The 26667-nt window shown below is 40.7% G+C and overlaps 1 protein-coding gene across 3 annotated transcripts in view; it reads right to left on the bottom strand.

Moving 5' to 3' along the window:
- The window catches only part of dpp6 (dipeptidyl-peptidase 6), an 834825-nt gene that overhangs the window by 219638 nt on the left and 588520 nt on the right, over positions 1 to 26667 (bottom strand). For all 3 annotated transcript variants that reach the window (XM_031903179.1, NM_001102992.1, XM_012964203.3), the window contains 1 exon segment: positions 24239 to 24353. In XM_031903179.1, the coding sequence (XP_031759039.1) occupies positions 24239 to 24353 (115 nt within the window).

Raw genomic sequence — 26667 nt, 5'->3', positions numbered from 1 at the left:
GATCCCAACTAAGATATAATTACCCCTTATTGGGGGCAGAACAGCCCTATTGGGTTTATTTAATGGTTAAATGATTCCCTTTTCTCTGTAATAATAAAACAATACCTGTACTTGATCCCAACTAAGATATAATTATCCCTTATTGGGGGCAGAACAGCCCTATTGGGTTTATTTAATGGTTAAATGATTCCCTTTTCTCTGTAATAATAAAACAGTACCTGTACTTGATCCCAACTAAGATATAATTACCCCTTATTGGGGGCAGAACAGCCCTATTGGGTTTATTTAATGGTTAAATGATTCCCTTTTCTCTGTAATAATAAAACAGTACCTGTACTTGATCCCAACTAAGATATAATTACCCCTTATTGGGGGCAGAACAGTCCTATTGGGTTTATTTAATGGTTAAATGATTCCCTTTTCTCTGTAATAATAAAACAGTACCTGTACTTGATCCCAACTAAGATATAATTACCCCTTATTGGGGGCAGAACAGTCCTATTGGGTTTATTTAATGGTTAAATGATTCCCTTTTCCCTGTAATAATAAAACAGTACCTGTACTTGATCCCAACTAAGATATAATTACCCCCTTATTGGGGGCAGAACAGCCCTATTGGGTTTATTTCATGGTTAAATGATTCCCTTTTCTCTGTAATAATAAAACAGTACCTGTACTTGATCCCAACTAAGATATAATTACCCCTTATTGGGGCAGAACAGCCCTATTGGGTTTATTTCATGGTTAAATGATTCCCTTTTCTCTGATAATGGGTCCTATACCTGTACTATATACAGAATGTGTCTATTATATTGGGTGAGGAACCAATGTGAAGGCTTATTGGCTGTCTTGCTTTCATTTCTGCTCCAGTAGAGCAGTTCAGCTACAGACTCCTGGACTGGACGTGACCTCCAAGGTTTTTTTAATCCATCCTACCTGTCTTATTGGTTGAATACGCTGCTCTGTATCATATCATGATTCATATCATAATTTTAATATGATCTGACCAAGGTTAGGTTGGGTTTGCTTGCCCAAAGGCACATTAATGTTGAATTATTCCTTACTGAAACTTCTCATAGACACAAAAAGCCCCAGAAGGAACCTTCTATAGCAACAACTCTAGATCGTTGTATATAAATTTGCAGAACAATACAAGATGATCTCTGTGGGTGAACAATTAGTCCAAAATAGATAAAACATAAGCATCACAAGGCATAATAAACAATCACCACAAAACCTTTTGATGGAACACAGTGGGTGGGTTCCCTGTGTGCGACAGTATGGATCCCTGTGGGTGGGACAGGTAAATGAGAATTGGATATTCCATCTAGGGCCTCTTAGAGCTAAAACTAATGAAACCAGATGCTTATTGTTCTGTCTAAACTGAAAACAATGGAAATCGCTTTTTCATACACAAATCATAAACATCACCGTTCACCGTTGACTTGGATAGATTCAGATACTGAGAATAAGTTCTCGTTAAATCACCTTTATTGATCTACCTATCTCCAATATAGATATTGCATGTTTATATATTCTTTGTACAGGCTTATATCGCAGTATATTGTTAGTTTTGTGTGAGCGCTTGGCAGACTGCACAAAAGTATTGCTATTGTATGGATTATGCATTGCTATTCGCTCCCCTAACGTAGCGAGTATAAAGCATACGTATTGCTGGCACACTGCTATTTTGTTGCTAATAAAATGATGCTTATGGCTTGTGTAGACTCGTATGCTGTTAGTTATTACCAGCACAGTGCTATTATGGCGCCTCAAGATAGATTTTATATTGCCTTACGGCATTCTTATGAAGATTCTGGTATATTTAGGTTAAAAATATTGAAAGCGAGAGAATATTCATCAGTGTCTTGTGGGTGATACCCAGTGGCTACATTCAGTACTATCTGGGAAGCGGGCACTGTAAGGATCTACCAGTGCCTTGTGCCCTGTACCCACTACCTATCATGGGCTCATATGACAATGATTTGTACCTTTTGTACCAAATGAACCATCAGGTTCATCATCTAATGGTCCTGCTGGTTCTAGGGGTAGTTCAAAGCAAAGTTGCACCCCATTCCCCTTCTTTCATTGTCCATTGTTCTTTTCTTTGTTCTTTCATTGTTCATTACTAGTGATAAGCGAAAATTAGTGAAACAGCAAAAATGTTATGCGTCCAAAAAAATGATGCATGCGACTTTTTTTGACACGTTTCGTTTTTTTAACAATTTTTTGTTTATGCGGGCGGCAATTTTTTGATGCATGCCAAATTTTTCTTCCCATTTCGCTAAATAATCCACCAATGGAGAAACGTCGACTTTTGCAGCGAATTTATGCCTGGCAAATTATTTTGCCTATCCCTATTCCTTACTAGTGATGAGCGACTCTGTCCCGTTTTGATGGAAAATTTGTGAAATGTTGAAAAATCTGCAAAATGCATTTGATGCTTGACTTTATCGTTACCTGCATCTTTTTTTGTTGTCTGTGTCTTTTTTTGTCCTGCCTGCACCCATTTTTACACAACCATGCCTATTTTGCCGCAACTACACCCATTGTGACCTCACCCAATTTGATGCGACCACACTCAATTTGACGCTACCATGACCATTTTGATGCAACTTTTTTTTGACGTGCAACAAATTCCTCTCAATTTTTTTTCCGCCATGGGGGAAATGCGGAGATTTGATGCAAATCCATGCCTCGCGTATCAATATATCCATCCTTCTAGCCAAACTCCTGGTATGTTTAGTGTCAAAGTGGAGTTTTTGCAATACAGGGAGACTTACTTATCAATTTTCCAATTTGTGAATTTTTTCACCTGAAATAAACTCAAATTTTGGTTTATTTATCAAATAAATTGAAATGTAAAAATCTTAATAAAATGAATTCAAGAAAAGAACCTCAAATGCATCAAATTTGCATTCTACTCATTATTTTCTATAGATCAAATAAAAATTTGAAAAACTTGAACTGCTTTTTTTTTTGTCGCCCACGTCTTTTTTGACATGTCCGAGTCTTTGTTTTATGCGACTGCACCTATTTTGACCCGGCTACACCCCTTTTTGCTGCGACTGCTCCCAATTTCACGTGACCGCGCTCAACTTGAAGTGTCCGCGCTCAATTTGACGTGACCGCGCTCAATTTGACATGACCACAACGGTGTATCTTCATGGAAGTTTCGCTAAACAATTCGCCAATGGCGAAATGCTGAAATTCGCTGCAAATCCATTCCGGGAGAAAAAAAAATTCTCATCGCTAATCCCTAATCCCAATGTAGTAGTCACTTAATAATATTTTAGATGATTTGTACATTTTCCTCAACCTAAGAACTAAGGCCTGAAATCTAAAGATAAGGAAAGCAATAAATAATAGTATAGGTAAAAATAATCAGTGATAAAAGAAGTGTTCGTTAAACATGTATATTTGAGACGGCCATATTGAACGTAGCCTTAATAGAGGCTCATGAATACAATCATGCTTAATTTAAACCGAATTACAAATTGGTTCCCATCAAAATCGTTTTATGCCTCTGTCTCCTGAAATTGCAACATGCGCTGCCGAAAGAGAATGATTTACCTCAAGTTGAACTGCCTTTTTTTCATTCTAAATGGTGATGTGCTCCTCACTAATTAGACATAGACAAGGGACATTTCCAAAACTAGCTTGGATAAACATGAAACATTAACTGTCTAGTCCAGATGGTGCTCAACCCAGGGGGTCACAAGGAGTTCTGCGCAGTCACAGGCAGCCCATTGTATTTACAATTCAACCCAGTTTCAGAACCACAAAGATGGTGCTAATTAGTGTTAAAACTCATCTGCCTTCTACATATATTAACCCTTGCATGCAAACCCTTGGTTTTCGTCCATTACTAGGCTGCCTAAACGAAAATATTTCCCAATTTGCACGGACAATAGGTTCCTTTGGCCTCTGTTCATTTCCCTACGCCTCCAGTTTTACGACACTAATGAACTCATTTAGATTTTTGGTAGAAGAAGACTTCTGCTGAAGCTGCTGAGATACCAGCCATTCATTTAGAAGATTACTAGAGGCACGGGGCAAAGGTTATACTTCATTACTGTTAATGTAAAGGTGGGCTCCAAGCATAGATTGTTTATGTTCAGTAATATTAAACAGCCTACAGTTATAAAGCGAGAGCAAAGGGCATTTTCTATGCTGGCTAATTGCCGCCATTAGCATTGGAACGGAACATCCGCTGCATCTGTTTTCTAGATGGTTTCGTTTATTTTTGCTAAAGGAAATAGGGAATAAAAGCTTTTCATATATTAATAACTAAGGTGAAGTAAAGACTGATTTGTAGACAAAGTTGCTTTATTTTTGAGCGGTAACAAAGTTCTGGAAGTAGAACTAATTACTAGTGATGAGCAAATTTTTTCGCCAGTCATGGATTCGCAGCAAATTTCCGCATTTTGCCATTGGCGAATTGTTTCGCAAAACTTCAGTGAATATTCGCAGTAGAAAAATTTGTTGCACGGAATTTGTTTTGTTGGGCGCAAAAAAGGGCGCAGTCCCGTCAAAAATGGGCTCTGTCGGGTCAAAAAAGTGCAGGCGACAAAAAAATAGATGCAGATGACAAAAAAATAGACGCGGCCACGAAAAAAAATAGACGCGGGTGATGAAAAAAAATAGACTCAGGCGCCAAAAAAATTTGTGCGACAAATGCGTTTCGGGAATTTTTCGCTGTTTCACAAATTTTATGGTGAAGCGAAACGGGACAGATTCACTCATTACTACTAATCACTGAAATTATTTTATCATTGATTATGTTATTACATACTGGTGGGAAAGTCCAATATTCTGTCAGTTATACTCATAATACACTCCGTAGTAGTGATGAGCAAATTTTTTTGTCAGGCATGGATTCGCTGCGGATTTCTGTGAAAATGCCACAAAAATTAGGCACGTCAAGAATTCAGCAAGTGACGTGTCAAACGAGTCGTGGTCACTTCAAAAATGTTGTGGTTGCTTCCGAAATAAAGCAGTTGCGTCAAATAAGTCGCGGTCGTTGTGCGCATCAATAAAATCATGCAGCAGCAGCATTTCTCAAATTTTATGCCGTTTTGCTAATTTTTTAGCAGTTTCCCTGATTTTCCGCAGAAGCGAAATGGGATAGATTCGCTCACCACTACTCAGTAGACCCAGTTACACTAGTGTAGGGATATCGGTCAGGGATCACCCAGTAGGGGAACTGTAAGGCGGTAAAAAAGTAATATAAGGCACATTAAGGCATGACAACAAGTAGTGATGAGCCAATCTCTCCTGTTTCGCTTCACCCAAACATTCATGAAAAAAAAATTCACAAAACGGTGAAAAATTAGTGAAATACATTAAATTTTTTCTCAAGCACGTGATTTTTTTCTCACTCCAAAGGCAATAAAGTTGGTGGGCGTTTTTTCTCACTCCTACCACATGACTTTTTTTACTTCTGTGACTTTTCTCTCACTCCACATACATCAAAGTCAATGGGCATTTTTTCTCTGGGAATTTTTTGTTGTGGTGAATTTTTGCTACAGTTTTGCAAAAAAAAAAAAAAAAAAAATTGCCGATGGCAAAATGCTGAATTCCGCCACAAATCCATGTCTGGTAAAAAAATTCACTCATCCTAAGAACAAGCCATTAAAGGCTACCGTTATAAACCTCAGCCAAATAAACTAAACTAAAGTAAAAATAATCATGTATGGTAATATGCTATAGAGCAAATAAAAGTAAAACCTCATGGGCTTTGCCTTATAGTAGAACGAAGCGTTTACAGGCCAGAAATGCTGCATTTTATAGATTGAACTTACTATACTAGACAACAAGTTCCACTGCCCTAAAACAGTAATGATCCAGTCCTACAGAATTTTCCATAGCAGCTCCCCATCTTGGATCCTGTTAGGCCATCTTTTGTGCGTCAATGGCACTGCACATGCTCAGTGAACACTAGGCTGCTGTTGAGAAGCTGAGCTTGGGGTTTTTGGAAATCGCCTAAATATTTTCAGAAAGAGAGGTTACATCTGTCTAGCAATCAATTCATCATAAAAGTTCATGGAGGAGCCATATAAGGGTTGTGATTGGCTATTTTGTAGCCTCTATGCAGACTATCAGCCTATGGGAAGCTTTGTTTGGTAGTAAATCTTTATTCAACCAAAACTTGCCAATAAGCTAGGAGCTTTGAAGCCATTGGGAGCAACATACAAGGGATTGGTGGAGCTCAAGAGCCACCGGTTGGAGATAATAATCACTGGTTGGGGGCAACTGACAGCAGCCCAGAGCATACACAGTGAAAAGATGATAGGGGGCTAATGGGAGGCTTCTTTGGAGGCACAGATCTTCCCTGCTAAAGGGCTGTGAAAACAAAAACATAACAGGCTCATTTATCAACAGTGGGCAGATTTGCACCTGGGCAGCTACCCACGGTAGCCAATCTTTTTGTTTTCATTGTCCTACCTGCAGCTGGTTCAAATTACAGTGATAACACTGACTGGTTGCTAAAGCCGGCCATACACTGATATTATCGTACGAAACCTTGTTTCGTATGATATTCAGTGCGTGTATGGCAGCTAAAATAGGTGCCCGATATGGCAAAAGGCTGCGAATATCGGTCATTTCGTCGATCTGCCAGGTTAAAAGATTTTGATCAGTTGCTATTGAAGGCGCCCCAGCAAAATCTACGTTCAGGGCCGAGTCGCACAAAAGATCGTTATTGCTATGTGTATGGCCACCTTGAGGGTGAAGTCACACGGAGCTACTAGTAGCAGCTACTTGTCATAGCTACTAAAATAGACAATGCTGATCATTTACTGATTTACTGATACTGTGTTTTAGCAGACGCAATTCTCAGCATTGTCTATGGCAGGATATTTTCTGGAGTTTAGTAGCCTTCAAAAAGTAGCTGCTGAGTGTCTTCACTCTAAGGGGCTGATTTACTAATCCACGAATCTCAATCCCGAAATGGGAAAAAATCGGATTGGAAACGAACATTTTGCGACTTTTTCGTAGTTTTTGCGGTTTTTTTCGTCGCCGTCGCGACTTTTTCGTGAATTGTCGCGACTTTTTCGTAGCCGCTACGACTTGCACGAATTGTCGTGACTTTTTCGTATTGAGCGCTAGTAAACGGCGGGCAAACCTTTTCCGATTTTTTCGCGACGGCTATGAAAAAGTTGCGACAATTCGCGCAAGTTGTAATGGCTACGAAAAAGTTGCGACAATTTGCGAAAAAGACGCGACGGCGACGAAAAAAATCGCAAAATGCCGATCATTACGGCAAAAAACGCATTCGGACGCTTTCGATCCGTTCGTGGATTAGTAAATCGGCCCCTAAGGGTTACTACTAGTGATGGGCGAAAAGTTTCGCCAGGCATGGATTCGCGGTGATTTTCCGCGTTTCACCATTGGCGGATTGTTTCGTGAAACGGATGAAAAATTTCGCCGCGGAAAAATTTGCCGCACGTCCAAAAATTGTTGCCGGCGTCAAAAATGAATAGTCGCGGGTGACAAAATAATAGCCGCGGGCGACGAAACAATAGCGCGCGACAAAATAATAGCCGCGGGCGACGAAACAAGAGCCGCGGGCGACGAAACAAGAGCCGCGCGACGAAACAAGAGCCGCGGGCGACGAAACAAGAGCCACGCGCGACGAAACAAGAGCCGCGCGACGAAACAAGAGCCTCGGGCGACGAAACAATAGCCGCGCGACGAAACAAGAGCCGCGCGCGCCGAAACAAGAGCCGCGCGACGAAACAAGAGCCGCGGCCGACGAAACAAGAGCCGCGCGCGACGAAATAATAGCCGCGGGCGACGAAACAAGAGCCGCGCGCGACGAAATAATAGCCGCGCGACAAAACAATAGCCGCGGGAGACGAAACAATAGCCGCGCGACAAAATAATAGCCGCGGGCGACAATTTTTTTTGTCGCACGACATTTTCGCCGTTTCGCGAATTTTTCGCCGTTTCCCGGATCTTTTCAAAGATTCGCAAATTTTTCGGCGAAGCGAAACGGAACAGATTCGCTCATCACTAGTTACTACCCAGGGACAGATTTGCCTGGTGTTGGTAAATGAGCTACAGTACAAGGTGATGGATTTCTATCCAACTTCTTTGTTAAAGAAGGAGTAATCCCATTGGCTGTGACTAGTTCCATCCCTCTGTTGGTTAGCCCTAATCGGTTCCTGCATTACAAACTAGGCGTAGAAGAAGAAAAGCACATTTTTTTGTAATGAAAACTGTGAAGTTGACATAACTGCAGCAAAATTCATGAATTTCTTCTTCTCCCAGACTAGATTCCAGTTAGTTAGTGTGTATGTGTGGGGTGGGGTTGGGCGGCAAAGTGATTTATCTGACATTAAGTCATATTTTATTTACTCGTGCAGAGTTATTACAGCATTGCAGAATATTCAGACAGTAATTAAGTGCAAATGCATACAGTTTTGTGTACATAAATATATTTGGATATATATATAGCTCTGTACCCAATCGTATAACACATTGTTGTTGTTTTTAACGCAATGATTAAGAGTTTTGGGAATAGGCTCTGGATTAATGTGAATGTTATACAGATATGGGACTCTTTATTCAGAATGCTCGGGACCTGGAGGTTTCCAGATAAGGGGTCTTTCCATAATTTGGATCTCCATACCTTAAATGCACTAAAATATAATTTAAACATTGAATCATTAGACCAGCAATATGATAGGAATACACCAAAGCAGCCAGGAAACCTTTGTTGACCTGGTTTAACCTACTGCTTTATGACTTGAAGGAAAGACTTCAGCCTTCTCTCTCTTTCTTTAGTGCTAAAGGCAAATCCAGACATCAGACCTTTCACTTTATGCAGGGTGCTTAACTCATGTCTTTTTTAACTTTCAGCCAATCACAGATGAGCACTACATCAGTCGGTGATGAGGTTTGAAACTCTTTGGCAGCCAATCAAAGGGCCAAGATGCACTTTGGCATAGACCTTGCAAAGTCATTGTAATTATCTTAGTAACAGCATTGCCTGAATTATTTTAAACAAATCTATTTCTAATAATTATGTAATATTCTGTGCTTGTAGATACCCGAGGTTGTAAGATAGATATTATATTGCTGGATGGAATGTTAAGAAATGAAATAACATTAACGTTGCCCTGGTCCCTGGTCCTGTAAACTATGTAACCTATAATGTGACCAATTCCTGTGCTGTTATATAAGGGTTTGATGTGTTTTTATTAAAAACTTCACAAGAAAGAATTAACATAAGGTAGACCAACATGCCGGCCAATAATTTCAATTTGCAACCAACCCCCCCCCCCCCCAGTCCACTGGCCAAATGTCCCGATGAAGAACCTGACAAATGGACAGAAGCAGTCTCAGTCCTGGGAAGAGTTTATGCCTTTGCCAGGGATTTCTGGAAGAGGACGATGGAAAATCAAAACTATTTACATCAATAGGAATTTGTTGCTCCCGGTGGCCTGGAGGAGCAAAATCCAAAATAGTGAGCTTGGCAGGTCCAGAAAGCTCCAAGTCCCATGTAAGAACTCTGTCTAATAACAATGTTAAAACTCCTGAACTACCTGAACTATGGCCCCATGGTGATCCCAGTTGAGACCACAATAACCAGTATGCCAGGCAGAGGAACACATGGCTCTCTAGGGTCTAAACCTTGTACTACTGGGGAGCCTGGAGCATAAGGACCCAGTATCAAGTTTGAGCCCTACAGTGACCAACAACCTTAGTGAAGACAGGGACCCCATAAATGATATAGGAAGTAGCAGCAAGATCTGTCATAGGAGCTGTCGTTAAAGTGGCCATATACGGGCCGATAAAATCTGCTGATGACCCTCAGATGGGCCTACCAGCCTGATATTTGGTCTAAAATCTGACAGATGCCAATGGATAGGTTTACAAATCCTGTCAGGGTGTCACCCTGACAGCCTACATCCTGTCAATGCACTCATTTGGCCCTTCCATCCCTGAGGAGCTTCCACTGGAACAGATCCATTTTACTGAAGTGTTCCAGAAGTGTTTTACTGAAGTGCACCTGCCCTGCCCATCCCCCTACATGATGCCAAAGATGGGGTGGGGCAGCCTGGGTCTATAAATAGATGTGTGTAGGGTTGGGCATGGGTTGGAAGCTGGCAGGTTAAGGTTGGGTGCGGAAAGGTACTTTGTTTCCCTTTCTCATTTACCCATCACTGGTTTAGAACCACTGACGCCAAAGATAAGTTTAGAACCATGGTCGACAAGGTATTCAACTCCCCTGGCAATGAGAATATGGAAACAGTTAAACCAAACTACCTTAAAGTGGATGACTCCTAAAGGGGATGGGTTCCCATATTTAACTGATCATCACTGGTTTATTAACCCCCTGCACAAGCTGGGGACAAGTCCTGTAGACCCCCAGTATCCTATCACTAGGAGATTATGAATATCTCCCCACCTACTCATTCCTATCCCCCTGACCATTAAATTAGAGGAATGGAGCTTCCATTTGAAGCAGCGTAGGGGGTTCCTCACGGGGAGGGCAGTGAGGTTGGGGAATGCCCTTCCTAGTGATGGGGTAATGGCAGATTCTGTTAATGCCTATAAGAGGGGCCTAGATGAGTTCTTGAACAAGCAGAATACCCAAGGCTATTGTGATACTAATATCTACAGTTAGTATTAGTGGTTGTATATATAGTTTATGTATGTGAGTGTATAGATTGGTAAATGTGGGTTAGGTGTGCTGGGTTTACTTGGAAGGGTTGAACTTGATGAACTCGGGTCTTTTTTCAACCCTATGTAACTATGACTAGGGTGAAGATAAGAGGAGGGCCCAGAAATGACAATACACTCTTCAATAAATAATGCACACCCCCATTGTGACTTCAGTATTCTGCAGTCTCTTTAAACTAATGGAACCACGACTTTCTCCCGTTTCCGATGGACTCGAAGTGAGGAATATAAAACACAATTTCAGACGTCTTTCCTAGAAACATTCATTTTTTTCCCCTCAAATATAACTGTCGATCTGCCACATAACCTAATATGTTCCAAAGCGAATAGGGAATTGTCATCTGCCAGGGGAAGAATGCGTCCCTTGCCCTTGTGAAAGCAGAAGATGATTCACGGAGCGTTTGCACTCGCGACAAATTTCCTCATGTCAAGGTGTGACAATTTACAGGAGCTATTTATGGCTTTCGCGGAAAACGCTATTTCACACGAGATAAACTTATCTTTTTATAATATTTGCCCCTTAAAACCTTCCCATCCAAACGTCTCCCTGGCGCTTTAGGCCAGTAAAACCTGAGTTTGTACGGTAAAGCGGGTTCGATTTCCTCGGCTGCTCGGAAGCGTCGCGGTAATTGCAATTAGCAGGAGATTGAATATCTTTTTCAGGAAGGAGCCGCAGACTTGTTTAAGCTGCGCAGTTTAAAACACAGACAGAGCATTGATCCGGGGAACTAATAGCCAAACTCAAACTGGCTACAATGGCTAATTAGGAATGGAGCTAATTAGGTAATTTGGAGCTTTAGAGGCCACTGTCTCCACATGATTCACCCTTCCTTCCCATTAATAGCCAACCAAGCTTGATTCTTCCTATTCCTTTGTCATTAAGGGCCTCACACCTCTCAGTGTTTATTTACATTGGAGTTGCAGCAGGGCCATTGCTGTGCTCTGAGCTTCACACTTCCACCAAAGGACAAATCTGGTGCCAAGATGCAGAGCACAACCCCAGCGGGCACAAGGCGGCCCTGTTCTTGGTGGTTCCCTAGGGTGGCCAGTATTTTACCCAGGTGGTAAAGCCCTAGCCAAGCCTGGAATCAGCATTACTATTCAACTGGCAATTAGTAAGCGCCTGTTGTTCCCTCCCTGACCACCCCTACTTCCAAGTAAGCCCTCACCCATGTCTCCCCCTCCCAAACTCACCCTGTCCCATTATTGCCCTGCCCCTTTTGTAGCATTACCCCACCCCTTTTGTGAAATAACCCAGACCATCACTGTCCTGCTCTCCTCCCCTAACAAACCATCCAGTATTTTACTGTAGGAAAGGTGGAAATCCTATGTCTGCTATGGGACTGGCATTAAGTAGTGATGAATGAATTTATTCGCCAGGCATGAAGTTGCAGCGAATTTCCACATTTCGAATTGTATGGTGAAACTTCCGTGAAAATTTGCAGCGGAAAAATTTGTTGCGCGTAAAAAAAGTTGCAGTCGCGTACACAATTGGACGCAAAGCTCGCTCTGTTTGTTTAAGATAGCAGCTGCCACTTTAGCTTGGTCTCAGTAGCTTCCTGCTGCAGCTCTAGAGGCTGGTAGCTCCGATTACACATTCTAATGGCAGAGGGAGAACATTCTGAAGAATTCTTATGGGAGAGGGAGAAGGAGAGAGAGAGAGAACTACACAGACTCTGGCCCCAGGAATGAAGGATTTTTCTGAGAGAGTTAGTTAGATACCCGAAGAACATGTATACACAAAAGGAGACAAGAAATCCTGTGCTTCTTTTGATAGAGGACTCAGTGCAGCGTTTCTGTGAGTGTTTATGGTCTATTTACATAGACCTTTCTGATAAAGCTTACTTAGTTTTTACCTTTCCTTCCCCTTTAAGGAAACAGCGCAGTAAATGTAAAAGTGCATCTTAAGGAATGAATCCTGTTACAGGACATGTGTCTTGTGAGACTGCTGAACGTATAACATGAATAGTGGTGTTTTTTGGTAGATAGTAGTGATGAGCGAATCTGTTCCGTTTCGCTTCGCCGAAAAATTCGCGAATCTTTCAAAAGATCCACGAAACGGCGAAAAATTTGCGAAACGGCGAAAATGTCGTGCGACAAAAATTTGTCACCCGCGGCTATTCTTTTGTCGCCCGTGGCTATTATTTTGTCACACGGCTATTGTTTCGTCACCCGCGGCTATTGTTTTGTCGCCCACGGCTATTGTTTTGTCGCGTGGCTATTGTTTAGTCACCCGTGGCTATTGTTTTGTTGCGCGGCTATTGTTTCGTCGCCCACGGCTATTGTTTTGTTGCGCGGCTATTGTTTCTTCACCCGTGGCTATTGTTTTGTCGCGCGGCTATTGTTTTGTCGCCCACGGCTATTGTTTTGTTGCGTGGCTATTGTTTCGTCACCCGTGGCTATTGTTTTGTCGCGCGGCTATTGTTTCATCGCCCACGGCTATTGTTTTGTTGCGCGGCTATTGTTTCGTCGCGCGGCTATTATTTTGTCGCGGGGCTATTGTTTCGTCGCCCGCGACAATTTTTTTACGTGCGCCGAATTTTTCCGCGGGGGAATTTTTTCATCCGTTTCGCGAAACAATCCACCAATGGCGAAACGCGGAAATACGCCGTGAATCCATGCCTGGTGAAATATTTCGCCCATCATTAGTAGATAGGAATCCGTTTAACCACAGAATTCCTTGAAGCAGTTTGCTTTAAATCCAAGAGGAAGAGTAGCGGGGGTACAAGTAATGGGCAAAGGCATAATAGTGAGTGTGTCGATTCAGAAACCTCATATTTCATAGCTGTCTCCGTTATTACGTGAGATATTTCCATTTTATGTTGATATCCGTTCCATAAAAATCTGTTTATTAGGCCGCAAGAACTAATAAAAAGGTTTGCAAAATGCTCCATAAAAATCCATGTCTGGCAGTTATGGGGAATAAACATCAGGCAACAGATGGAACGTTAGAAAATTACACATTTAACATCAGTTTCAATTAATCGTCAATGTCTTGACCAATAATGTCGCAGCTGTAGCGCCATTACACAGCAACGCTTAGAATAAAGGTAAAAGCAGTGTTTTTCACATCTCTGATTTATTCCTTAGCAACCGAGGATTAAAGGAACACGGGGCCAATGTGCATGTTTCTATTCTGTACACAGATACGTTGCTATTGCAATCATGTATGTAGGCTGCCATGACGGTCTTCTAGTCCAGCCTACTTCTTAAAGGAACAGTAACACCAAAAAATGAAAGTGTTTAAAAGTAATTGAAATATAATGTACTGTGGCCCTGCAATGGTAAAACTGGGGTGTTTGCTTCAGGAACACTTCTATAGTTTATATAAATAAGCTGCTGTGTAGCCATGGGGGCAGCCATTGTAGCTGGAAAAAAGGAGAAAATGCACAGGTTACATAGCAGATAACAGATAAGACAACATTGTATTCTAGAGGGTTTATCTGTTAGTTGCTAAGTAACCTGTGCCTTTTCTTCTTTTGAATGGCTGCCCCCATGGCTACATAGCAGCTTATTTAGATAAATTATATAGACTTTCTGAAGCAAACACACAACTTTTACCAGTGCAGGGCAGCAGCACATTATAGTTTAATTTCTTTGAAATATATCAATGTTTTGGTGTTACTGTTCCTTTAAAGTGATACAGACATATTCTAGCCTCAAATAGGAATTTGTTTAGTATTTATTAATACATTCTTTAAACAAACAAACCAGTTAAAAAAAACGACCGATATCTCAAAAGGTTAAATATTTTTTTCGAGCGCCATTGAAGGCGCCCAAGCAAAATCTACGTTCAGGGCTGAATCGGCAGGTGGAGGTAGAATTTCTATTGTTTCTATCTCCATATCTGACGATTCAGCCCTGAACGTCAGTGGAGGGTGGAAACGATCTTTTGTGCAACCACAGGTCGAACGAGCGATTGTTATTGCTACGTGTATGGCCAGCTTAAGTGAGTACAAACTTTTTTCGAATTTTAACCTAATTAAAAAGATGCTGAGGTAATGAGTTGGGTGAAGCAGGCATCAAAGTTGGTGGTCAAATCTGATTGATTTTTGAAGGGTGCAGTTGGACTGACCTTTTTCGCTTTCTTTTTTTTTAAAATAAGTGTAAACTTTATTCTCCTTGATATTTTATTTTATCACTGTTTTCCCTCCATGGTCCTTGAGGTTTGTGGTCTTTTAGGATAACCTAGCTCTTTACATAAGTAAATTGGAGACTGCAGCCACTTGGTTCCTGCCTTTTTTACCTTTTGAGGTCCCTTATTTAGCCAAAAATGAATGGCCCTGTGCCATTATTGCCCTGCCCCTTTTGTAGCATTACCCCACCCCTTTTGTGAAATAACCCAGCCCATCACTGTCCTGCTCTTCTCCCCTAACAAACCATCCCGTATTTTACTGTAGGAAAGGTGGAAATCCTATGTCTGCCAAGGGATATTAGGACTTTATCCAATGAGTTGGGTGAAGTAGGCGTCTAAGTTGGCGGTCAAATCTGATTGATTTTTTGAGGGTGCAGTTGGACTTTTTCTCTTTTTCTTTTCAATAAGTGTAAACTTTATTCTTCTTGATATTTTATCTTATCTCTGTTTTCCCTCCATGGTCGTTGAGGTTTGCGGTCTTTTAGGATAACCATGCTCTTTACATAAGTAAATTGGAGACTGCAGCCACTTGGTTCCTGCCTTTCTTTGCTTTGTGGGATCCCAGGGCTTATTTAGCCAAAAATAAATGGCCCTGTGCCATTATTACCCTGTCCCTTTTGTAGCATTACCCCACCCCTTTTGTGAAATAACCCAGCCCATCACTGTCTTGCTCTCCTCCCTTAACAAACCATCCAGTATTTTACTGTAGGAAAGGTGGAAATCCTATGTCTGCCAATGGGATATTGGGACTTTATCCAATGAGTTGGGTGAAGTAGGCGTCTAAGTTGGTGGTCAAATCTGATTGATTTTTCGAGGGTGCAGTTGGACTTTTTCTCTTTCTTTCTTTTTCCTTTCAATAAGTGTAAACTTTATTCCCCTTGATATTTTATCTTATTACTGTTTTCCCTCCATGGTCCTTGAGGTTTGCGGCCTTTTAGGATAACCTAGCTCCTTACATAAGTAAATTTGGAGACCGCAGCTATCCCAAAAAATTAATTTTGGGATATCTCCACATCTTCTACTTATTTTCCCTTTCCTTCTGCAAATTTAATCAAGGCTTTGCATAGAAAAAATCTAGGAGGTCACTAATTTAACAGATTCAATTATACACTAATCAATGTAACTGATTATTAAGCACCGCACTTTAAAAATCAATGAACTAGTTTAATTTTGTACGTCTGATAGAAAGGGTTTTTTTTTAATATTTCTCTAACTTTGTATATCACACTCCTAATCTGGGAGAATCTGTGTATTGGATGAGACGGATTCCTTTTCCTCTATAAACTATACAATGATATCAGTAACTCTATTATCCTGTATGTAATAAAAATCCAAACGGACCCCACATCTTCTACCTTCTGTACATCCCATCATGCTTTGCACCTCTGCCTGAACGAAAACGAAACTAGAGTGAATAAATCCCAGGGCGCAGATGCTGTCGAAGTGCATTGTGAGGCACAAATTAATGTCATTATGTATAGATATCCAATCTAGATGTAATCTTGGCATCAGAAATGGAAAACGTAATTGCAATGTAGTATCTAGATTAGCATCGCTAGCAATGGCCAGTGGGTCACATTCCATTTCAACTCTAAAAGTGGGGGTTTGGCGGCCTTCCCTGGGGCTGTCTGGGTCTCATTGCGGAGTCCTTGGATGGAAATTATATATATTTAACCTTCAGAATTCCAAGTAATACATTTAGAAAGGATGATTTGTGATCTGCTCTCTGGAAACGTTACACCTGAATCCTCAACTATTCTTTATATACTCCAATTCAAGTTAACTTTGAGTATGTTAAAGAATGGGCAATTCTAAACAGCTCTTCGATTGGTCTTCGTTATTTATTGTTTTTTTAATTATTTGCCTTCTTCTTCTGGTTCATTCCAGCTTTCAAATGGGGGTCACTGACCCTGGCAGCCAAAAAACGATTGCTCTGTGAGGCTAAGATGTTAAAAGGAAGCATTGCAATTCTAAGCAACTCTTCGGTTGGTCTTCGTTATTTATTTTATAGAGGGTTTTTTTTTGCCTTCTTCTTCTGGTTCTTTCCAGCTTTCAAATGGGGGTCTCCCCAGGAGCCAAAAAACTATTGTTCTGTGAGTCTAAAATGTTATTGTTACTTTTAATTACATGTTTTTCTATTCAGTCCCTCTCCTATTCATATTCCAGTCTCTCATTCAACTCACTCCCTGGTTGCTAAGGTAATTTGAACCCTAGCAACCAGATAACTGTTGAAATTCCTAAATGGAGAGCTGCTGAATAAAAAGTGAAATAATTAAAAAAAGAACCCCACAAATGATAAAAAATGAAGACCAATTGCAAATTGTCTCAAAATATAACTCTCTAAATCACACTGAAAGTTAACTCAAATGTGAACAACCCCTCAGTATTAAACATTTCTACACCCTGTGTGCCATAGCCTTTAGCAGTTAAGGGGTTAAAATATTCACACAATTTTTTTATAAATTATCAAGTAACAAGTAATCATGTCACAAATCTCCTTTCAGGAGCAAGAATGCTTTTGATTGGTTGGCCAACAGTGACTGCTGAAAAGCAGTAGCTTTGCAGAGCAATGGTTTTTTGTTTGCTGGGGTCAGTGACCCCCATTTAAAAGCTGAAAAGGAACACAAATGACTAAAAAAAAAACTATAAAAAATGGAGACAAGTTCAAAAGTTGCAAAAAACTTTTTAAAGTTAACAATACAGTTGTTTATTAATAGGCAGTTACTAGTGAATCCGTCCCGTTTTGCTCCGCCATAAAACTTTTTTTGGTTGCCCGCGTCTTTAATAGTTGGCCATGTCTTTTGTTTTGTCGCCAGCGTTTTTTTTTTATGTGACTGCGCCCAACTCGATGTGACCTCGGGCATTTTTGACGCAACTGCGCCCAATTTGACGCGCGAAAAATTTTCCCGTGGCAAATTTTCACAGAAGTTTTGCGAAAGAATTCGCTAATGGCAAAATGCGGAAATTCGCTGCGAATCCATGCCTGCCAAAAAAATTTGCTCATCTCTAGCAGTTACTCAAGAAGGCGCTAATTTATAATTAAACCATACCAATTAATAATGTTATCTATGTATTTTTCTTATGGTATGAGGAAAGAGATATCATCCATAGGTTTCTGCGTCTGCTACTAACGTCTGTGCTTAACACAACATCTTCTCCTTCAAAGGTTGAAGCCTTTTGCACAGTGTTGCTCCCATACCCAGAATATCTTATTCACAGAAAATGCTATTTAAACAGCAGCAGTTCCTTATCCAGAACCCAATAAACTAATTGGCTGAATTAACTAAATTCAAGATCAAACAGCCATTGTAATCCACGGATACAGAGAGTAACTATTGTAACTGTAGCAAAATGCCAATTTTCAAGAAATTCCAAGCTGTTCCTTTGCTTGTTAATTAAAGAGGAGAAAGTGCAGAAACAGCACCCTGCTCGTGCCGGGTAGGTACAATTTCAGCTGCTCAACACATCGCACATACTGGTACTGTACAAGCACAGGCTGTTCCTGCCTACGTGCAGTGTTGGAGGGGTAGGCATTCATGTTATTAGAGATGCCATTAAAAAGTCGTTATATGGATTCTGCCATTAATTTAAAAAAAAGGAAAACTAAATGGTCAGACTCTGAGCTCCAAGTATCACCTAAACCAATCCCAAACCTATCACTTCTTTCTCAATACTTTTGGAGCAGATTGCCCACCTAGACTCGTCTTTAGTTCAAATCAGTTCTGAAGGATAGTTTGACAGAAGAATGTTAAGAAAATGATAAGAGAAATATACTGTTTTGTTTAGAGACAGATACACAACATCCTAGGCATGTCCATTAGCTGGTCAAACATCAGCCAATAGAAGCTCTAGCCTCATACACCCTAAGGCTAATGCCCCAAGGTGAGATGAGTCGCCCATGATTAATCTCTGCTACCGTGGGTGACTAATTTCTCCTTTCCGCCGGTTTTGAAGTCACACAAAGTTACACGCCACTTGTTTTTCTGAAGTCGCGTAGTTTCCTCCCGCAGGCAACTTTGCGTGACTTTGGAAAAGGAAGCAACACGTATGACTTTCCACTGGTAATTCACTTGGCACGCGGTACTGGACATACCAATGACTAATTTCTCCATGGGCTTTAGTACCATGGCCCACTGGATGATTAGTCATCTGCAAGTGAGTAATCTCCCCAAAAACTCCCCTTTTCACCAGCAATAAAGTGAATCACCAGTGGAAAGGCATACACATTGTGATACTTTGTGGTGTGACTTTGCAAGACTTCAGGAAATGAAGCAACATGTATGTCTTCCCACCGGCAATTAATTTTATCGCCAGTGGGAAGGTAGCAAAGATTTCCCTGTGGGCCATGGCCCTAAACCTTTTGCCAGCGGGAAGTTAGCCGAGATTTCCCTGTGGCCCATGGTTCTAAACCTATTGCCAGTGGGAAGGTGGCTGAGATTTCCCTGTGGGCCATGGTTCTAAACCTATTGCCAGTGGGAAGGTGGCTGAGATTTCCCTGTGGGCCATGGCCCTAAACCTTTTGCTAGCGGGAAGCTAGCCGAGATTTCCCTGCGGGCCATGGTTTTAAACCTATTGCCAGTGGGAAGGTAGCCGAGATTTCCCCATGGGCCATGGCCCTAAACCTATTGCCAGTGGGAAGGTAGCCGAGATTTCCCCGTGGGCCATGGCCCTAAACCTATTGCCAGTGGGAAGGTAGCCGAGATTTCCCCGTGGGCCATGGCCCTAAACCTATTGCCAGTGGGAAGGTAGCCGAGATTTCCCCGTGGGCCATGGCCCTAAACCTATTGCCAGTGGGAAGGTAGCCGAGATTTCCCCGTGGGCCATGGCCCTAAACCTATTGCCACTGGGAAGGTAGCTGAGATTTCCCCATGGGCCATGGCCCTAAACCTATTGCCACTGGGAAGGTAGCTGAGATTTCCCCATGGGCCATGGCCCTAAACCTATTGCCAGTGGGAAGGTAGCTGAGATTTCCCTGTGTATGGAGCCCTCCCACGTGATCAATCAATGTCTGAAAATTGATCAAATATCTACTGGGCATGTTAGAAATTGAGTTTGTAGACATGGTCCTCTTTCAGCAGGTCTACAGAGCCCTGAATCATAACCCTATTGTTCACCAGAGGGTCAAACATTTAATAAAACTATATTTATTATATCTGAAAGAAATGACATAACGTTATAATGTCCCTCAAAGAAGGTTATATATCCCAACAGGATGTTCTGATCTTCTTAGATTATTGTGGATTATTGGGGTATACATCTGGGCTTCCTCTTCAAATCAGTTGCCTCAGCTGGAATCCAGATGGTTCATGCAATCTCTAACTAACTCACTCATTATAAATATACCCTGCCTTTCAAATATTTGAAATGAAAGCCCTAAAAGGATCAATCAATGAGCAAATCAAAGCACATCCAGACAGAGACTTGTGCAAACCAATAATTCATTCACAAAACCAATTAACAGAATGGAAACCAACACCCAAAGCTACAGGGTGGAAATGCCGTAGCCAAGCTATAATGCAAGATACATCATATAACACCTGTAATTGGACTCATGGGAAATCACTAGAGATGTATGGTATCTTGCTGGGCTCCAACTCTCTAACACCGTAGGTATCTGGATTTATTGTACATTCAGTGCAATTTTTGAAGGTGTTACCACACCGTCAATCCATTCATTTTGTTATAGTCTTACTTGCATTTTTTTGTTAAATGTTCCTCTGGAAAAAAAACAAATTTGAACGTTAATAAACCCCCCACCTTAAAACTAGGGGGGAAATTTACTAATCCACGAACTGACCGAAAGTGTCCGAATGCGTTTTTTTCGCAATGATCTCCATTTTTTTCTACTTTTTTGTCGCCATTGCGATTTTTCGTATGTCCCGAGATTTTTCGGATATTTTCCGCAACGTTTGCGTCACCGTCGCAAAAAAATCGGATTGATTTTTCCGCCGTTTACTATCGCGCAATACGAAAAAGTCACGGGCGCGAAGGAAAAATCGCGAGACATATGAAAAATCGCAACAGCGATGAAAAAATCGCAAAAAATACGATAAAGTTGCAACGGCGACGAAAAAGGCGCGACAAATACGAAAAATCGCGACGGCGACGAAAAATTGCCAACATTTTTGTTTCCAATACGATTTTTTCCCTTTCGGGTTTCGGATTTGTGGATTAGTAAATCTGCCCCTAGGAGTCAGCTCCAGTTGGTGAGGTAGTTAACTTAAAGAATAAGTAAACTTTTTTTTTTCTATCAGTAAAATTACTCTAAACAGCCTCCAGAATTACCTACCTTTGTCCCAGCATTCTCTGTGACCTGGTTCCTCAATCAGAAGGTGATCGTTTTTCTTTGCTTCCTTGTGCAGAGTGAAGCCCCGCCCCCACTTCCTGTTCAGTTCTCTCATCAAAAATAAAGAAACCCTGCTAATGCACAGACTGGCTCGTGCTGCCTCCAGGCATGCCCAGAAGGCTCTCCATGTCGACAACAGTAGTCGAATTGAAGAGAGAACTGAACAGGAAGTGGGGGCGGGGCTTCACTCTGCACAAGGAAGCAAAGAAAAATGATCAACTTCTGACTGAGGAACCAGGTCAAAGAGAATGCTGGGACAAAGGTAGGTAATTCTGGAGGCTGTTTAGAGTATTTTTTTTTCTTTGTCAATTGAGTTAGTAAAAACCACCAACATAGGTCTACCATATTATGGGCTATTGGCACTGATACCTCAGAACTGGAGCTCAATTTGTAAAAATTGGCTTTACAAGACAAACTAGGACATATCTCATACCTCCGCCCCAAATGAAGGCATCTCAGTCACGCATACATTTCAGGTGAATGGACTGCAGTTCTGCCTCAGTTTAGCAGAAAGCAACTTAGCCACAATTCACTCTCAGCAGAAGACAGTTTAGACCACTTAGCTCTGTGCAGAAGGCATTTCATTCACACCTTAGTTTCAGATGGAGGGAATGGAGTCCTACGTCAGTTGAGCAGAAAGTCTTAGAAAAAGACAACTCAGTCACACCTCACTTAGAGCAAAATGCATCTAAATCACCCCTGGGTCTTATTCAACTCATTCAAACGTCACTTCAACAGAAAGCAACTTTTTGTAGAAAGCATCTAAGTCACACCTCCAGATAAAGGCAACTCAGCTACTGCTCACTACAAGATAAAGCCACCTCAGTCACACCTTAGTCCCAAATTAAGGCATTGCAGTCCCACCAGTTAAGTGGAAACCCCAACTCAGTCATACATCTTAGTAGAGATCTCACCAGAAGGCATCTAAGTCACACTTCATTTCCAAAAAAGGCATCTAAGTCATGCCTCACTCCAAGATGAAGGCATCTCAGTCACACCTTAGTTCACACATTACTCTTAGTAGAGCTCTCAGCAGAAGGCATATAAGTCACACCTCATTACCAGAAGAAGGAATCTCAGCTATAAAAAAACATTAATTAACCCCAATTGGATTGTTTTGCATCCAATAAGGATTATTTATATCTTAGTTGGGATCAAGTACAGGTACTGTTTTATTATTACAGAAAAAAGGGAATCATTTAACCATTATATAAACCCAATAGGGTTGTTCTGCCCCCAATAAGGGGTAATTATATCTTAATTTGGATCAAGTACAGGTACTGTTTTATTATTACAGAGAAAAGGGAATCATTTAACCATTAAATAAACCCAATAGGGCTGTTCTGCCCCCAATAAGGGGTAATTATATCTTAGTTGGGATCAAGTACAGGTACTGTTTTATTATTACAGAGAAAAGGGAATCATTTAACCATTAAATAAACCCAATAGGGCTGTTCTGCCCCCAATAAGGGGTAATTAAATATTAGTTGGGATCAAGTACAGGTACTGTTTTATTATTACAGAGAAAAGGGAATCATCTAACCATTAAATAAACCCAATAGGGCTGTTCTGCCCCCAATAAGGGGTAATTATATCTTAGTTGGGATCAAGTACAGGTACTGTTTTATTATTACAGAGAAAAGGGAATCATTTAACCATTAAATAAACCCAATAGGACTGTTCTGCCCCCAATAAGGGGTAATTATATCTTAGTTGGGATCAAGTACAGGTACTGTTTTATTATTACAGAGAAAAGGGAATCATTTAACCATTAAATAAACCCAATAGGACTGTTCTGCCCCCAATAAGGGGTAATTATATCTTAGTTGGGATCAAGTACAGGTACTGTTTTATTATTACAGAGAAAAGGGAATCATTTAACCATTAAATAAACCCAATAGGGCTGTTCTGCCCCAATAAGGGGTAATTATATCTTAGTTGGGATCAAGTACAGGTACTGTTTTATTATAACAGAGAAAAGGGAATCATTTAACCATTAAATAAACCCAATAGGACTGTTCTGCCCCCAGTAAGGGGTAATTATATCTTAGTTGGGATCAAGTACAGGTACTGTTTTATTATTACAGAGAAAAAGGGAATCAGTTTTAAAATTCTGATTTATTTGATTAAAATGGATTCTATGGGAGATGGCCTTTCTGTAATTCTGAGCTTTCTGGATAACGGGTTTCCGGATAAGGGGTCCGACACCTGTACTAGTTGGCGTTGTTCAGGTGGTGATTTTACTTGTTTGGAAAGCGTTACTGAACGTAACATTTTTCTCTTTGTCACAAACAGGTAGAGGAGCTGACATTTCCTGCCTTGCCTGTCTGTTTATCATACAACTTCCTGCCTTTCTCTTACAATTCGGGCCTTCCGCGGAACCCATAAATCCAATTAAAATAACAAACGCTCTCCTTGCGCTGAAATACATCCCTCGCTATCCGGCTTTATCCTTGTTTTTAACCAGTGATTTATGTCAATATTCCAAACAGCCCTGGAAAAGTTCCGTTTGTTGGATGAAAAACCTGAAATGTGAAGCGTCGACATTTTTTGTGACAATTTGCAGGCACCTATCATTAGTTTTTATGTCTCCGTGTCTGGATTCGGGGGGGGGGGTAATCCTCACTACCTGCTTTACTGTCAAGTTTTATAGCTGTGACACTCGGAATCCAATAAACGTATTGTGCTTGTTATGGCTAAATGCAAACAATAACTTAAATAAACAAGCGGCAGTGGCACAAACTAGGCCAGGCTTTGTCACTCGCGCTCCCTATTATTTCTTCTCTGAGATGATGCCAGCGAGTGACCTTCAAGATCCCTTTAAAATTCCTTTTGTAGATATTAGGGAATCCTACTGTTTGCAGATTAATATTTATAGTTGCCTGACTTCATACAGTTCATACAGACGCAACGGCACGGGGAGATCATAGATCACAAGAAGGTAATGATGCTCATAGAGCTCCCAATGGTACAATGGCTCCTCCTTATTTGTACAAGAAATTGTAAGCAACCCGTACTTTATCACTTTTTTTTAGTAATAAATGTGGATTTGAGCCAAACAATACCTGGAGTCAGCAGTATAACAGATGTGACAATCAAGGAGCAGATAACGAGAATGACGAGCAGGGCGATGGCGATTCCCTTCCAGTTCCGCTGAGGAGGATTGCTCCCCACCAACTCCTGCAATGCAAAAAAATTCAGGTTTTAGTCAAATTGAAATCATCCCATTATTTGATTTAGATTTATTTATAAATATACAGGTATGGGACCTGTTATCCAGAATGTTCAAGACCTGGAATTTTCCAGATACAGGATCCTTCCATAATTATGATCTCCATACTTTAAATTTAAACATTATATAAACCCAATAGGGTTGTGTTGCCTCCAATAACGATTAAATATATTTTAGTTGGGATCAAATACAAGGTACAGGTATGGGATCCCTTTTCCAGAAACCCATTATCCAGAAAGTTCTGAATTATGGAAAGGCCATCTCCCATAGACTCCATTATAAGCAAATTTTTAAAAATGATTCCCATTTTTCTGTAATTATAAAACAGTACCTATACTTGATCCCAACTAAGATATAATTACCCCTTATTGGGGGCAGAACAGCCCTATTGGGTTTATTTAATGGTTAAATGATTCCCTTTTCTCTGTAATAATAAAACAGTACCTGTACTTGATCCCAACTAAGATATAATTACCCCTTATTGGGGGCAGAACAGCCCTATTGGGTTTATTTAATGGTTAAATGATTCCCTTTTCTCTGTAATAATAAAACAGTACCTGTACTTGATCCCAACTAAGATATAATTACCCCTTATTGGGGGCAGAACAGCCCTATTGGGTTTATTTCATGGTTAAATGATTCCCTTTTCTCTGTAATAATAAAACAGTACCTGTACTTGATCCCAACTAAGATATAATTACCCCTTATTGGGGGCAGAACAGCCCTATTGGGTTTATTTAATGGTTAAATGATTCCCTTTTCTCTGTAATAATAAAACAGTACCTGTACTTGATCCCAACTAAGATATAATTACCCCTTATTGGGGCAGAACAGCCCTATTGGGTTTATTTCATGGTTAAATGATTCCCTTTTCTCTGTAATAATAAAACAGTACCTGTACTTGATCCCAACTAAGATATAATTACCCCTTATTGGGGGCAGAACAGTCCTATTGGGTTTATTTAATGGTTAAATGATTCCCTTTTCTCTGTAATAATAAAACAGTACCTGTACTTGATCCCACCTAAGATATAATTACCCCTTATTGGGGGCAGAACAGCCCTATTGGGTTTATTTCATGGTTAAATGATTCCCTTTTCTCTGTAATAATAAAACAGTACCTGTACTTGATCCCAACTAAGATATAATTATCCCTTATTGGGGGCAGAACAGCCCTATTGGGTTTATTTCATGGTTAAATGATTCCCTTTTCTCTGTAATAATAAAACAGTACCTGTACTTGATCCCAACTAAGATATAATTACCCCTTATTGGGGGCAGAACAGCCCTATTGGGTTTATTTAATGGTTAAATGATTCCCTTTTCTCTGTAATAATAAAACAGTACCTGTACTTGATCCCAACTAAGATATAATTACCCCTTATTGGGGGCAGAACAGCCCTATTGGGTTTATTTAATGGTTAAATGATTCCCTTTTCTCTGTAATAATAAAACAGTACCTGTACTTGATCCCAACTAAGATATACACCCCTTACTGGGGGCAAAACAAGCCTATTGAGTTATGGAGATCCAAATAACAGAAAGATCCCTTATCTGGAAAACTCCAGGTCCTGAGCATTCTGAATAACAGGTCCCATACCTGTACTGTCTTTGGGATGAAAAAATGCAAGACAAAACACCCATTGACTCCAATGCATTTGGCAAAATTATGGCAACATTTTGCACTTTTTTTTAGTGGTTTTGGTGAATTTTCAAGCAAAATGGGGCAGCTTTACTCATTATTAGTAGCATCAAGGGGATTGTTGCCTGAAAAACCTCTAAACGTGCAATTTGGGGGAGGCAGCTGTGTGTGCCATGGACGCAAATGTTCATAATGGGGCAGTTTTCTAAACATTTCATAAAATTAAGAGTGACCAACTCCATTTTTCTCTGCCTCACTTAATATCAGAGTTTTGTGGGGGGGTTTTTCTGTTGAAGAAGGAGACATTGCAAATACAAGAATTATCATAAAATGATCTGTTGCTGCAAGCTGATATTAGATCTCACTTTATTTCCTTCTAGTCTCTCTGTTTACGGAGTCGGAACCAGAGTTATACCGTTTTTTTCTGCTTGCACTAGTGATGAAAGGTCACTCTAACTTACTTCATCCTCTTTGAAGTATTGCTATTTCAAACATGAAGGCAGCATTTATTACAGCAGATTGCGAGGGATATTAAGCAAGGTTCATGCCCCGTCAGGGCACCTTCACATATTTATTTATTTTCTCTGCCTTCGCCGATGCTGCAGGAAGAGCTCATTAGC

The sequence above is a fragment of the Xenopus tropicalis genome, chromosome 6 (genome assembly GCF_000004195.4).
Source record: "Xenopus tropicalis strain Nigerian chromosome 6, UCB_Xtro_10.0, whole genome shotgun sequence".
NCBI lineage: Eukaryota > Metazoa > Chordata > Amphibia > Anura > Pipidae > Xenopus > Xenopus tropicalis.
The sequence above is the reverse complement of the archived record's forward strand: the minus strand, read 5'-3'. Positions and strand labels throughout refer to the sequence as shown.